The sequence below is a fragment of the Sinohyriopsis cumingii genome, chromosome 11 (genome assembly GCF_028554795.1).
Source record: "Sinohyriopsis cumingii isolate HCF-2022 chromosome 11, ASM2855479v2, whole genome shotgun sequence".
Taxonomy (NCBI): domain Eukaryota; kingdom Metazoa; phylum Mollusca; class Bivalvia; order Unionida; family Unionidae; genus Sinohyriopsis; species Sinohyriopsis cumingii.
Genome location: NC_142971.1, coordinates 3,615,161 through 3,631,935, shown reverse-complemented (window position 1 = coordinate 3,631,935; position 16,775 = coordinate 3,615,161). Strand labels below are relative to the sequence as shown.

General features: G+C 35.9%; 1 protein-coding gene across 11 annotated transcripts in view; it reads left to right on the top strand.

Moving 5' to 3' along the window:
• LOC149787539 (uncharacterized) overlaps positions 1 to 16,775 on the top strand; it is a 40,487-nt gene that overhangs the window by 10,000 nt on the left and 13,712 nt on the right. For 9 of the 11 annotated variants that reach the window (XM_089973681.1, XM_089973674.1, XM_089973678.1 and 6 more), the window contains 2 exons: positions 7,573 to 8,650; positions 12,388 to 12,504. In XM_089973681.1, coding sequence (XP_089829807.1) covers positions 7,573 to 8,650; positions 12,388 to 12,504 — 1,195 coding nt within the window. Of the gene's footprint in view, positions 1 to 7,572; positions 8,651 to 12,387; positions 12,505 to 15,474; positions 15,642 to 16,775 lie in introns of all 11 variants that reach the window. The other 2 variants (XM_089973682.1, XM_089973683.1) reach the window with 2 other exon arrangements.

Genomic DNA, 16,775 nt, shown 5'->3' with positions numbered 1-16,775 from the left:
GACCGATCCTTGATGCAAGCTTTGTGGAGAAAACCTTATGAACTGCTGTATTTTGTTATATACATGTACATATGTATGAAACATGTGCTTCCAATAAAGAATCAGGTCCTACTTTCAGTATTTAATAAGTCATGTCTGTAAAAAGACTATAATTTCTTCAATAAAACATTATTTCTATTTTATAAGTTACACATATGATAAACTCTCATGATTTTTATAAAGTAAAATTGCGCTTTTTATTATCAACCAGTCAGAGTCCTCAAATTTCATGTATACATATTATGCTTTCTTTTGTGATCAACTATTTCAAGCCCTTTTCCCATTTTAAGCTCAACTGGTCATTGACCAGAAGAACTTATGAAATGGCTGTTGTCTGTCATCGATTGTTGTTGATCCATTAGCACAAGTTTGTTATCGCTACTCCTCCTAAACTATTTTGATTGTCATGAAACTTTACTCACACACTTATCCCAAGGTCTTGTTCTTCCAGTATGAATATGTTGCTGCTCAGACATCCAATATGGACACCACAGCAGCCATCTAAAAAAATCTTGTAACTACTTCTCTAGAATGGATGGTCATATCAGTTTGGGGTTTTCACTGAAAGACTTATGACGTCTAGTTGGTACTAAATGAAAATGGTACCAGTCTAATCTCCACAGCAGCCATCTTGAAAATCTTGTTATCCTTACTTCTCCTGAATGGATTGTCATGTCGATATGCAGTTTTCACCAGAAGACTTATGATGTCTGGTTATTCCTGAAAGTAAATGGTTCCATACAAGCATCTATGGTGGCCATCTTGAAAATTTGTTACGACTTTCGGTATTCCTAAATGGATGGTCATATCAACAGTATAGAAAGGTTATTTGTGATATTGTTTCCCAGATTTCAGCTTTTTACTCCAAATACCTGATTTCATGTCTGGGATGGAAAAAAAAATGAAAGAAAAACATAGGAGCAAATAAGCAAGTAGACCTCACAAATATGTTTACAGGCATGAACAAACAAAAAGGACAAACATTGGGTGAATTTATAAAGGAATTGCGAAAGCTAGCTCAGAACTCCAATTTTACAAGTGAAGATGCTGAAATTCTATCACAGGTAAAACAGCACTTTAGGCTATATTTGCAGGAGGTTTTTGTCTCAAGTTCTTGACCAACACATTAGATCTTTGTAGAACCCTGGATCTGGCCAGGGTGCAGACATCTATCATGGATTGGGAGGCTGTGAATACAGGAAGAAAATGTAAAGTCACTAAGAGGGCCAAACTCAGAAGTGAAAGCAGGCCAATCAGCAGAGTACTCCAACAGTGACAAATGCCAGGTGGAGAGTATTCCCACAATGACAAATGCCAGGTGGAGAGTATTCCCACAATGACAAATGCCAGGTGGAGAGTATTCCCACAATGACGAATGCCAGGTGGAGAGTATTCCCACAATGACAAATGCCAGGTGGAGAGTATTCCCACAATGACAAATGCCAGGTGGAGAGTATTCCCACAATAGCAAATGCCTGGTGGAGAGTATTTCAACAAGGATGAATGCTCAGCCAAAGGCCAAACTTGCTATTACTGTAGTCCATTGAATGATTTCAGAAGACTTTGGATAAACCATAAAGCTGTAAAGAAAGAAATCTGAGGACCATATTTCAGATTTGGAGGATGAAATGCCTGGAGTATGTGTACAGATCATGATGATGAATGCTGTTAGAGTGTGTACACAACGGTTAGTGTTCATGGAAGAAAGACGCTGACGGCAAGATTAAAAATAAGCATTTTTTTGTTGTTGTTGATTTTAATGGCAATGTTACTGGCTTAATCATGTAGAGGAATGAGAGTAAATGGCCTTTCCCAGGGACACACCAAGTGAGCTGACCTCTGCAAATTTTAGACCTGCAGCTTATGTTTTTTCACAAGTCTTATAAACAATACAACATGGTGCTGGAAGGAGCCTTCAGAGGGCTGAATGTTAATGGACTACCTTACAACAGTGAAAAATGTGACTTTATTGCTGGCAAATTGAATTATTTAATATTGTATTTAGTGCTGAAAAAATCTTGCCAGAAACCGAAAAAATAGTGGCATGGGGTCCATGCTCATCTAATACTTGGGTGAAATGACCCCTCTCTAGCCAGTATGACACTAGTGACTAAAATTAGAAGTAAGCGTATAAAGTTCAAAAATATTCATAATGTTTAAATTTGATTAAATTCATGTTTTTGTATATTTTCATATCAGGTGAGTCAAATACTGATCAAACACTATTACAACTTGTTTAAAATATTAGAATTTTTTTTGGCTCCACCATGCTTGCCGTATAAGGGATCAACTACCGAGATTCAGATTCTTGCATGGGACTTCTCAAAAATAATTTTAGGGTCCAGAATAGCTTGAGAAAAATACATATGTGCTCTGATTTGTAGAAAACAGTATTAATTCTATCCATCAGTTTATGATTTTGTTCAAAACAAAACACACACAGAAACCTTAGTTGGAAAGAAAATCTCAAAAATGTCAGAACTCCACACCAGTTAAATAGTCCCTTGAGTTGTTTACATTACAGTCAAAAAGTGGTAACTGTTTCCCTTGAAGTCAGTATTTCATACGTTTATTGGATAAAATGATAAATTGTATTTGTAATGCACTTGATGTTTCCAGTAAGTCATAATTTGTTTCCAATTTGTTTACAGTAAGTAAATTTATACTCATTTTGTAAGGATCATTTTACATTTTGGTTTGAATTTCATTGGTACATGTATAATTTCAGGCATTTATATCAAATTAATTATGACAAATTGACTACAGAGTATACAGCTCTTTTAAGGGGCCCCAAGTGGTCTAAAGCGCTCACCATTACAGATCACTGCCATCTCACCTCTGCATGGGTTCAAGTCTCAGGCTATGTTAGTGTGGTTACATGAGATAGCTTGCCAGTAGTGTCTTGTGGGTTGATGGTTCTTTCTTTCCCTCCACCATTTATATTGGCCACCATGTATAGCTTATCTTGTGCTGAAAAAATGGCTTTAAACCCTATGACAATAACTCTTTTAAAACTTTTCACATTATTTTGTGAATGGAAAATTGACACAAAGTCGACGTTTTACCTTGTTACATGGTTTTTGTTTCTGTTATTGCAAGAAACAGTTTTTCAGCTAATATAATGGTATATTTAGTTCTCTTTTTCTCAAATCAGAGAAAGTATTTCTTTTCCAGCTCTTTGTGGGCTGAATATTTTTTTATTTTTTAAAACCCCTTTCCCCACAAAGAAAAAATTTAGTCCATAATGCAAGGTATTGCAATGTTAAAAAGGGGATGGTAGTGTGGACTCAAGGGAATACAAAGTGTAGTGGACTCAAGGGAATACAAAGTGTAGTGGACTCAAGGGAATACAAAGTGTAGTGGACTCAAGGGAATACAAAGTTTAGTGGCACTATCTTTGATTAGTCTTCAGGGTGTCTACCGGTATTTCACTTGAATTGGTCCTAGCATTTACTTATGTCAGTGGAAAAGCAAGACCTCCTGTGAATACATCAGAAGTAAGGAGTTTTCTTGCAATGATAAATTATTATGCATGTTTTATTCCAGATTATAGCATGTTAAGTGAACTCTTACATCCCAAAAAGTGTAGAGTTTAGTGGTCAGCAAAAAAACACATTTAAAAGTCTGAAGAAAGAGTTCATCATAGCACCATAATGGCATTTTATGATTCCAAATAAAGCATATCAGTTCTTGCGGATCTGAGTTCCATCACTTTACATGCTATGTTAGTGCAGGATGGAAACATTTTACCAATGCCAGCATTACGGGCATTGACAATTGCTACAATCAAGTAGAGTATGAGGTTATAGCAGTCATGTGAGAACATTTCAACATGTACATGAGAGATGTAGAAAACTTCACTGTCATTATGCACCACAAGCCTTTAGAACTAGTGGTAGAAGAGGAAGCTTTCTTTTTTGTATTGAAAGATGGGTTCCAAGACTGCAACTATATAAATTAAATCCCGTTGACCAGACTCAGTTGAAAGTAATCACTTGATGACTCATTTAAAGGAAAGATTTCTGAGGAATACAGCGCACACGTGTATGTAAACTTCGTTGCTAACCGGTCAGTTCTCAAAGTCATGAAGTTGCAGTGTGTCAAGACCTCAACTTGTCGTGACAAACAGCTTCTCGGGGCTATCGAGTATGTGTTATGGGGCAATGGTTTGAAATCCCTACAATATCCAGATATCAATATTTATGAACTTCAGGAAATCAGCAGTCTGGAGGAAGAATTGACATCTTTTAGGTTTGTGTTGGTAACATGAACTTGCAATGTGTCAAGAACTTGTCCCAACAAACTATTTCTCAGGGCTGTTGAGTATGTGTTTAGGGGCAATGGTTTGAAATTCCTACAATATCCAAATATCATTGTTTATGAACTTCAGGAAATCAGCAGTCTGGAGGAAGAACTGTCATCTTTTACGTTTATGTTGGTAACAGAGCTGCATTCCAAGCTAGTAACTCAGGAAATGAAGACCAGCAAGGAATTGTTCAAACAGAGGCCTTTCTGAGATGAATAGTTTGGAGTCTTGAACTTAATGAAAATGTTCCAAATGATGTAAAGAACTGCCTGGGAAACCAAGCTTGTGAATCGGGCTCAGGACAAAGAGAGCCATTGAACACGTCAAAAATGCCATCTGATCTATGGAAGTATTTAAGTATGGACGTAAGCAGACCACTTATATCTTGGGTGCACCTTCATATAATACAAATAAATAAATACCTGAAATACCCTCTAGTGAAAATTTTAAAGTCTTTTCTGTAAATGATGCAAGACCAGTAATCAGCAAGGTATATTTTACTTTTATATACCCCATTTCATTACAATGGACCTATAGATAATCCAGGTCTATTAAATAGGACTTTTGTATACCCCAAGACTATTAAATAGGACTTTTAGATACATTGTACCCAGAACAGTGGGAGTCCATCAATCTGATTAAAATCGGATCGCCACAGTCCTACATGTCGTTGTTGTTGTTGTTATAGGGTTTAAAACCATTTTTCTGCACAAGATAGGCTATACATGGCAGCCAGTATTAATGGTGGAGGAAGAACCTGGGAAAACCCTAGAAAAAACCACCGACCTACGAGAAGCTACCAGCAAGCTTTCGCACATATCCACAATGGCCGAGCCTGAGACTCGAACCTACACAGACAGAGGTGACATGGCAGTGATCCGTAATGGAGAGCCCTTTAGACCATTCGGCCACTCAAGGCCCCCAGTCATGTATGTAGATCTGACAAATACCAATAAGAGGTCATGTTCTTTTGACCATGTTGTTCACCAATCAAATCACAACTTTCAGATTTGCATTACTTATTGAAGGCAAGAACTATATACACTTGTTCGACATTGTAGTGTGATGACATACCCATCAACTGGATTTACTCCATTTTGACTAATATTGGGTTGTGAACTCTGAATTTTCAAAGACAAATGACAGTTAACCTTCACCTGAAATTGATGAAAAAGCAATGGTAAAAACAAATGAAGAAATATGCGAACAAAAATAATCCTTGTGACATCAAAAGTAGAGATACCGGTATAGTACACCAAACAAGATAAGTTGATCCCTGCATTTATCCTGAGACCACGCTTAGTCGTTTGCTGAAATATGATTTCATTGTCAACTCGAATTTGTTGCCTTTCAAGAAAGTACACCCCCTGTTTGCAGAAATTTCTTTCCATGAAGAAATGGAATAGGAAGAACTAATGAACAAAACACAATAAAATCAGGAATGAAAACTTGACTCATCAAAGTTTTGCATAGTCCAAGTCAAGCTGTTCTGGAAACAAACAGTCATGAAAATTGCCCCCGACTGCAGTCAACTCAAATTACCTCAAAGCTATCATCACCCAGTGATACAAACTGACTGAAATGCTTCAATATTGACCAGTCAGTGCATACATGTGAGCATCAGTTTGCCGTAATAAGAGAAAGGGTAAGAAAAATGTTGTGCCTATAGTGTATTCACACTGTGACTGGGCACAATAATTCCATCATGACGACTGGGGCACAATAAGCAGATATATGTAGGCTAACTCTTGGTTTTATTAACTTCAGTTTTATCATCAGCTAGATATATCCCATCACAGGAGTCTGATGTTTTATCCGTAAAATAAGGTGAAAATCTGTGACAACATGAAATAGCCATATCTGTGCTGTAAATATACATGTTGTCACAAATTTTTATCATGTCTGACCTGACCCCTGTGATCCAGTTAATTGTTTTTCTACTGTAGTTTAAGTTGTTCCATAATTTGAGTAGCCCTTAACTTATCTCTTGGATTTTAGAAGCACATTAGAATGGAAATCAGTCAGTACTTTAATGATATTTAGTTTTTTGGATGTTCCTACATTTTAGAAGCACATTAGAATGGAAATCAGTCAGTACTTTAATGATATTTAGTTTTTTGGATGTTCCTACATTTTAGAAGCACATTAGAATGGAAATCAGTCAGTACTTTAATGATATTTAGTTTTTTGGATGTTCCTACATTTTAGAAGCACATTAGAATGGAAATCAGTCAGTACTTTAATGATATTTAGTTTTTTGGATGTTCCTACATTTTAGAAGCACATTAGAATGGAAATCAGTCAGTACTTTAATGATATTTAGTTTTTTGGATGTTCCTACATTTTAGAAGCACATTAGAATGGAAATCAGTCAGTACTTCAATGATATTTAGTTTTTTGGATGTTCCTACATTTTAGAAGCACATTAGAATGGAAATCAGTCAGTACTTTAATGATATTTAGTTTTTTGGATGTTCCTACATTTTAGAAGCACATTAGAATGGAAATCAGTCAGTACTTTAATGATATTTAGTTTTTTGGATGTTCCTACATTTTAGAAGCACATTAGAATGGAAATCAGTCAGTACTTTAATGATATTTAGTTTTTTGGATGTTCCTACATTTTAGAAGCACATTAGAATGGAAATCAGTCAGTACTTTAATGATATTTAGTTTTTTGGATGTTCCTACATTTTAGAAGCACATTAGAATGGAAATCAGTCAGTACTTCAGTGATATTTAGTTTTTTTAGTACATGGTGAAATATTCAGGATTTATAGGAAGAGTCAGGCCAGAGCTTCACTGTAATGTTGGTTATTGGACCAAATTGATCTACAACCCGTGTTGCCACCATTGGTACATCCTTTATATATATGGCTGTATCCGCTAATCCACAAATTAGCCAGACAAAATCCATGCATGGAGAGGAGTTGAGTGAAAGATACATATGGTGAGAGAAGTACTGCCAGTGACAGAAGATTTTGCAGGTATAGTTCACTAAACTACACTCAAACGTACCCTCCACCAGCACAAGTGTAATATGGTCAGTACACTTTGTGCATATGGTATCTTTTACTGAGAGTAATGACAACATCAGATTAGGATGTATACATGAGGAAAATTTGAATGTACCAGATATACATGTACATATAATTAGATACTTTAATTCATTTATTGTGTATTTGTTAATTTTTGAATAAGATAGATCTCCTTACTTTTTATTACAGATTGAAGCAGAGAAAACTTTGAAACAGACCCCATCAAAGTCCTCCGAGTTGGAAATTTCATGGAATTCTGTACAGAATAGCAATGTTTCCATTAACATAAATGGCAACACATCATCAGAACCACAGCAAATGGAGATAGAAAGAAGGCACCACAGTCTAGCATCAAGAGAACATTCAGGTGATGAAAATATATCAGAGTCTTCACCACTCACAGTTGACTCCTCTTTCTTCAAATATCCTCGAATAGAGAGAGGTGGAAGAGGGTTAGATAAGCATGGTCATGTACTGCCTCGTAGATATCACAGAAGGCTTCCAGGGCTTCTTCCTTTTAATAAATCCACCTTCACAGAACAAATTCGAGAGAGTACTCATTTGGTAAGTGCTAATAAAAAGCAGGTACAAAATCAAATGCAAAAAGGTCAAGTGACAGGGATGAGATTAACTTCGGAATCTTCAAATATTAATTTGCATACAAGAATTGATGATCAAAGTACACACTCTCAGCCCCAACAGGATTCAGTTTCAGAGAACAGATCATGTGATAACATTTCCACAAGGGAGAATTCCATGGTAAAAACAGTTTATTCTGATATGGCACATGGTTGTATTACGTATCCAGGGAAGAGAGGTCTCGATGAGGATACAATAATATCCACTGAGGACACAAATCTTTCAAGGACAGTTTCATATACTTACCAAGAATCAAGTCCTATTACATCTTCCGTGAACACAACTCGTCAGAAATCAGAATCACATTGTGAAGTACGGCTGGACAATACTGTATCATCAGGGGAGACAACTGAGACAATCACAGTTTCACATACTGTTTTGGCAGATGGAAATAATGACTCAAGACCAAGTATAGAGTCTCCAAGACAGAAGACAATGCTACTGCCCACCATCCATTCTGAGGCCTCAGATCAGAACCCTTTTGAGCAGGATGAAGTAAGATCAAGGGAGATAATCAGTCATCCAATCCAAACAAGTACTCTGTCCTCTCCAGGTCCAGGACAGGATAGATCAGCCACAGATACACACATATCATCAGTACATAGTGAGCAGGGGATGCAAAATAAAGGTTATAATCAAATTTTAGTTGGATTGTTCAGACTGCAAGACATCGGTTTCACCATTTTGAAAGCAATAATTTTTGTGTGTTTGTTAAAATAACAACTTTATTGTCAAATGTTTTGATGTCATAAACAGGAAAGGTGCATGATAGTTTGGTTTGCAGGGGCGCTACACTGAAGTCAGTCATTGCATGTTTTTCAGCAATAACCTTTTGGTTTCTATTGAGAAAGTTTATTCCGGACAACTACTACCTGCTTTTCAAAAGGTCCCATTTGAACAGAACTTAAACCTATGTTATTGTTGTGGGTTTAAATGCCATTTTTAAGTACATGATAGGCTATACATTGTGGCCAGTTTATCTGGTGGAGAAAGAGCCCTGGAAAAACCACCAACCTATGGGAGATTGATAAAATTTCTCACATATCCATGTTGGCCAAGCCAGAGACTCAAACCTATGCTGACAGAAGTGAAATGGCAGTGATCAATAAATGCAAGTGCCTTAGACCACTCTGCCACCCAGGGCCCCGAAACTTATGTTACTGATTAGATAAACATTTTGCTAATTTTGATATTTTCTAATAAAAACTTAGTAAATGTCCACTGCCTATATTATATGGAATAAATTAGTATACAGTGCCCTCTTTATTGAATGATACTATTTGTGATAAGATTGCACATGAGAATATTATCATAACAAAGAAAGGATAAGGCATGGGTTTACTTGCTTTACGTCACGTGCTGTGTTTTGTGTTACTGATGATTTCTGATTATTATGCCCTATTAGTGGAATGATTTTTAAAATATATTTTATTTATGTACAAAGTGGTAAACACTTTTGTAGTTTTTACAAATTCTGAATCCATATTTGATTACTATAATTATGAAAATGAAAAGGAATTCAGTTGTTTATCGTGACTAAAATGAATTATGGTGGTGGTACAGAAAAGTCTAATTAAAACTTAAAGTATCCCAAACATAGCTCCCTTGGATCTATAATTATTAAAAACATGCAGAGATCTCGGAAATGCTTAATTAAGCATATCTGGATGCAAAAAATCATGGAGGTGGGAGTCCTCCGTACGCATTTAATAGGTGTGCGACAAAATTCAAAGACTTGCCAGTCCTGCGTCAGCCACCTGCTTTGTGGGAAAATGTGTTGATCAGTTAGCTGTGCTGATATTTACATTGACAGAATTCATTGACTGAAAGACCCCTTGATGTACATACATGTTGCCATTTTATAAGAGTACATAAAAAAGAACATGATGCAATAGCTGGGCGGCATGTTCAAAGGTTTTGACTGGTGGCCAGGTGGAAATGTACAGATGTTTACAGTGATTGACTTCAGAGGCAGAAAGACCTAGAGATATACATGCGGTCATTTATAAAAGTACTTCAAATAAACAACTTTAGCTTTCATTATTGTGTTCATTTCCGAATTTAGCGGAATAGGCAGTACATGTGACCTCAGAATCAAGACATGTTGAGACTTATACAAAATGCCATTCGTAAGTGAGGGTGACAAGTCGCCTAAAAATGTAAACTTCACCTTCTTCTGTTAGGAAAGTGAAAAAGCCTTAGCCCTGTGATTATTTAAGAGGTACATTGACTGACCATACCATATTTGTTTTAATGCCCCTCGCCTTATCTCGGTTAGTTCTAGCGTTGTAGCAAAATGTATTCATCAAGGCATCAGTAGCTAGGCCTAGTTTTGATATAAATTACGTTGACAAACAAACTCTTGCTCATTCACAAGCATTATGTTTTGATAGCTGATTGACCATTAACCCTTTTCAGAGTAAGGTAGCAACTATCAATTTCCTGCATGCTATCCTTTGATGATGAAACATACAGACTTGTGTTTTAAGATCAGAATCGGTGATCTGGATATATATTAACTGCCTCTTATACACTATTTCATCATTAAATTAATTTGAAACTGTAAGTGAACCAGTATGCCTAATGGGAAATAATGGCGGACTTTGCAAAGTATGGGATGTACCAGTTTATTAGATTGTCTGTTTTCTTAAATCATCGGGCAGATATATTCAGAAAAAATATACAAATCATTGAAACCAAAGCCTAGGTATTATTTTATTAAAGATTTAACTTTAAAATGCAAATTATGTAGGTCAGAAACGTATGGGACAATGCTATGTTGTGTAATTTGCAAGATGCACTTTAAGGTCAAATCTGTTTTCTGACTTGACACATATTTGTAAAAATGCAGGGAAAAGCGCAAATCAGATACTATTTATTTGCCTAAGATTACTACAAGTATGTATACAAATAAATAAACCATAAATTTACGATCCTGTCAATGGACTGTTGTAATGAAGCTATATTATAGTGAGTGATTACATTACAAAAACCTCTCCATCTAAAAATAGATGCACTCATGTCTGTGTTGATTCTGTATGAAAGAAGGGACTGCAACTTTTGATGGTGGGACTCCTATTTTTAGGAAAATGGGAGTCCTGGACTCCCAGTTTTAAAATCCTAGCGAGACCTCTGAAATGTAATAAACATTTGGATGGTTGTTCAAATTGTCATTAGGCACGGTTATGAACTTGATTTTATGCCAGAATGTACAAAATATAGACTCACTGATTTATAATGTCTAACCTGATTGTCACCAAGGGGTTCCTAGCACTTTTGAATTATTGGTGTTTCAATGCAAATGGAAGCTCCCAATGTAAACAAACAAACTGGCTGCTTGCTGTCTGTTTCTGCTTTCTAGAATAGTATATTTCATAAAAACTGTTTCGTCTGTACCCAATATTTGCAGTGTCTCATTTTAATAGTTCTAAAATAAATTGAACAAATAAAAAAGGAGGAACTCTTGTATACATGTGTTCAAAGAGATGTCAATCTAAAATTTACAGAATTATTGAGATTTCCATAATTAACTACATCAGATCTGTGGCGTAAAAAAAAGACTGGTGGTGACTGTGTTGCTAATGAAACTCCCATTTGATTCAAAATGCCAACAAGCTGACAGTGTTTGGGACCCCATGACAACAACCATGTTAGAACTTATAATTTTGTGCATTTTTATATTCTTGATGAATTCTGTTTTTAACATCAATGGGGGGAGGGTACAGACAAATGGGATGGTGTGAGAATACTGTAGATGATTTACTAGATGAGGGATAATTAAGAACTTTATCAGGCAAAAGAATATCTGTGTTTCTTATTGCACTAGTTTAAAATTATGGTAGATAGGTAGTTTGTTTTTTGTGTTTAATTTTGCTGTTCTTTAGCAGTAGTTATTATTTCCTATTCATTCCAATGTATCCTGATTTTTTACATCTTTTTCTATGTCAGATATTGAGAACACTAATATGGTTTTCAGTCTGTTTATATTCTTGGAAATGATTACTCACAAAAATAATTGCCATAACAATTACTCGGTTGGTTGTCACTGTCAGGTTACAAAAATTAATTTCATTCTAGCAAGGTCAGATTTAAATGCTGTAAATAAAATATTGAAATTTTGATTCACTTTCAGATTGAAGTTTTAAAAACCATGTGACTTATTGGGTATTCTAGTGATCAGATCAGCCAAAGTGGGCTGCAATGTATCCCTCTGCAAGGCTTTTTACTTCAGTTGCTTTGGCATATGTGTTGATTTGCCATAAAATACAAAACAGACCAAAACGTCTGGAGTTTTGATTTGTCCATAGTTCTATCAAGTGTGACATATGCATTACATGTGCACTGCTTGTGCTGTTTTCTTTGTAGATCAAAAAGAAGATTCTGCATCGTACGCAGCAAGCAAAGATAATGAAAAGATTAGTGAAGAAGTTATGGATGCCGACATTGAGATTATCCAGATCAAGTTTGAGCCGCAAGATGAAGGTCAGTAACCTTTAACCTTTTGTCCCATTCAGGCTTCATCTTTAAAATGCAATACCATGGTCTATTCTAGAATTAGTTTTTTAGGGTGGTGAGATTTATTCCTCTATTTGAAAACCAGACTGTCATCAGTGATTGCATAGCTCTTAGTAATCTCCATTAACCATTGCAAGCATTAATTATTGTGAAAAAAATAAATTCACACTAAAGTGGTCTTGATAATTACATTTTGGTCCCTGTGATAAGGCATAAAAGACAAAACAGCACCAAAGAAGACTCTTTTATCAAGGTACAGCACAATTATCATGGGTTTAGTTTTTTCAGTACATTTATCGCGGGCATGAGCTGTGTATGGAAAGGATTAGTGCAGCTATGGAGTAAATCAAATCCATGCATATCTGTGGGATTCATATCTGTGTTAGAGGCCAGAGCAAACACAGTTTGCAGCCCAATATTATTCATGCATTTTCTTGATGAGCAATGAACAAGGTGGAACACTTCTGGCAACAGGTCAGCATCGGTACTAAGCCATTGTATGTAGCCTCCATTAGTTCTGCATGCTGCATGAAGATCTTCAAAGAAAAGTTTCAAATAAGTGTTACTGTATGCTTCATAATTTATTTGTTCATTTGAGTTTTATGTTATATTTTTATTATTGACATAAATTATGGCATCATGAAAAGCTATTTCTCTGTCAAATACATGATCTAATCACAGTACATTAGGATAACTTTCTTTCCTAAATCCAGCCCTCCCGGAAATATGGATAAATATCTTGTCTTTATATTTCATATACAAAAGGAAGCAACTATTATGGGATAACTCCACTTTCTACCCGGTTTATGGCTGATGTTATACCCCAGTTCAAACCAGTTTTTATGTTCACTAGCCATGTCATAAATATGTCCTCTAAAGAATACAGTTAAATTCTACTTTGAGGGCATACAAGGGTAACTTGTGCATGGACAATGACGGGTGTCACACTAGTGAATTCACACCACTCAGCACCTGTTCCTCAGTGATGAACTTCCCCCTTTTTCTCTTCTTGAATACAAGAAGTTAGCCTCCATCACTATGAAGGGATACACTGTTCCATGATTTCAGACATGTTCAGACTTCATGGAAGAGATGATTTTGACTACAACAATGTAACCTTCACCTTGAGGTCCAATACTGACATATCCAAACATGCACACTAACAATGGAATCTCTCTTGGGCCTTGACATGGCCAAATTCTTATAGCTATTCCCACACATGCTTACTAAAGCAGCTATCTGAAAGAACTTGCAGTTTATCATACACGCAGTGCTAACAGTAACACTAGAGTGAGTGAGCTACATACGATATACAGAGATCTGAACTACATCCAATCTCAGTCTGATGGTTCCTTCCTAAAGACAGTTTGCTGTCAAAGAGAAGCAAAGATTTTGGACCTTATACAGACAATATCCACATCAACCATGAAAGACTGTACCTCTATACCTACCGCTGAAGACAGAAATGCAAGACATAACCCAGAAGCACTGGCCAAATGTCAAAAGGGAGCTATTTATTTCATGTACACTGAAGTCTCACCAGATAGGTGTACAAATGGACATCTCAGCTGATGAAATATGAGTGACTTTCATGAGAACATGCATTGAATATAATTTCTGTATCTAGCATAGTCAGCTAACTGGCCTGGCCAGCCTGCATTCTCTTACAAATGAGAGAAATGAGACGTTTTGAGTTAGTGGTAGCTAAACAAACACTACACTCATACATGCCAACCATTATGCTTCTGGCGTAATCATTACACTTTTTCCACTAAATTACGCTTTTTGCATAAATGTATTTAAATTGCGCTTTTTCGGTATATCCCCCTAAAAAAATAAATAATTTGTTTTCTCATTTTTATTAACATCCCAATAATCTCACAGACTATTCTAGAAAGGTCAACTTCTATTTAACTATGACATAAGAATACGCTTGTCTGTTGACATGCATGCACTTTCCTACCAGTATTATGTTATAATTATAGCAGCTTCCAAGAAACATGCTGGTTTCTGCTTTCAACTTTTGACCTTGGTTTCTATTTATAGCAGCTGTATGGCTTAGGAGAGAACAGACTGGTTTTCTAACTTTTAAACTTTGCTCACAGATCCTTTGTTCGAATTCATATCTGGTACAGAACCAGTCTGTAGATATTTGGCGCTTAAAGTAAAGTCAGGATTATTCTAGTCGATGTGTGTATTAGAGCAAAATTATTTTCAAATAATTTCACTGATGGATTAGGAAAAGATGGAAAACTGATTCAGAGATGAATACACAAATTACAATACAGCATTCCATTCTAGGGCAGTTTCATACCCCTTGCAGGCTGTGTGGAAAGGATTTTAATATTGGTCATGGTGGTAAAACAATGAAAACTTGAATTAGCTCATTTTACTAACTCCAATACTAAGGCAACTTCTGTTTTTACAGAAGAACTAAATTGTGGCCATGAATTTTATAAATGCAGAGGCATTATCTACAGAGTTCTTAATAGAGCACGGACTACCCCTAGCGGTAGAAGACTACATTGGTTCTTTGTTCAAACTGATGTTTCCTAATTCCAAAATTGGAGAAAATATGCATGTGCAAGAACAAAATCATTTAACATTGATAGGTGTTTACAAGAAGATACTTAAAATTGCAGAGGCCATGAAAATTGGGCCTTTTAGTATTGCAACAGACAGGAGTAATGATTATGACAAAAAGTTGTACCCAGGTTGTGAAAAGAGCAAAGTCAGGGTGCTCTTCTTTCACTACCACGAGATAACATTAGGTTCCACTGGAGAATTTTTTTTTGTTTGCTTGATAATGCTTTGAATAAACATAAGTTGACAGAACTGTATGGGGTTTTCAGCTGATACTGCATAAATGATGACTGGAATTCATAAAGGAGTTGCATTATATATTTTGAAAAATGTCTCCATCATTGTACATATCAGGTTGTCCCTGTCATATGATGCACCATGCTGCAGGAAAGGCTGCTGATAAATTAGAAGAACTCCTGAAGTATCAAGTTAGCACTCTACCTGACAATGAACTTCATGCAGACAGAGTTGATTTTTTTTCTCATCATATTTCCCAGCTAAAAGAACCAAATAACTGGAAGGTATAAATGTCCTCTTCTTTATCAGGTTATGAAAGGAATATTGGTTCTTTACCATTCTAATGCTGACTGTGAGAGAGTGTTCAGTATTGTTAACAAAAATAAAACTGAATTCAGATCCAGGCTCTGTAATGTAGCACTTAGTACTCTGCTAGTGTGCAAAACATTCATTATCTCAGCTGGTACAAAGTGTTTTGAAATGCAGTATGAGAGTCTGTTGCTTTTTAAAACTCAAAGTGCTATCTATGAAAATTTGAAACAGTAATTGATGTTACAAGTCCAGAGGGATAAATAAATCATTTGGATTACATATTTTCCTTGCCAGGGGTTTGCATGTATGTACACTGTCAATTGCCCATTCATGACAGCACAACCTTAGACCCAGACATGAATTTGCCACTTTGACTGGATTTGCCTGGCAAACTTTCAATGGTGAGACAATAATCAAGTGCAGAATCCTATGGGAATCTCCAGTGCATGTGTATAATAAACTATCTCTGTGTGCTAAACTCACTTTAGGAGAAGTTCCTCCTTTATTAGAGCAATCATGCTTATACTGTGTGACACAGGTGGAGTTAGGATGATAATCAGTTATTCCTCCTCCTGCCTATTCTTCTATGGTAATGTGATCAAGTAATGTATCTGACAGAGAAAGCAATTCTGTGGTAATGTGATCAAGTAATGTATCTGACAGAGAAAGCAAAATGTTAGTAAATTATATTTCTCCAGTAATACTTGCCTGATTACATTACAGATAATTCTTTCCACCTGTCCCTTCAATGGGAGCATCCTGAAGTGAAAGATATAGCTGAAGTAAAAAAAATAAAAATTTGTTTCAAATGGGTATAATGGTTGTCACCTAGTGGGTAGATAGGGGAGTTCACTAGTAGGAGTTACTTCCCATTGTCTACACAATATATAGAAGAAAAAACAATCTTCTTCATTCCAGCAGGGCTGGTAGCAAAGAAAGTTATGATAATGTAATATAATCAGGTAAAATATTATTGGTGAAACATAATTTACTAAAAACTTTGCTTGTCAAATTATTGAATATATTTAATTCGTAAAATTTGTACAATCTTAAAAATGCTTGATTTTGAAGGTTACAATGGAACGTGCTTAAATTTGAAAGTGGCT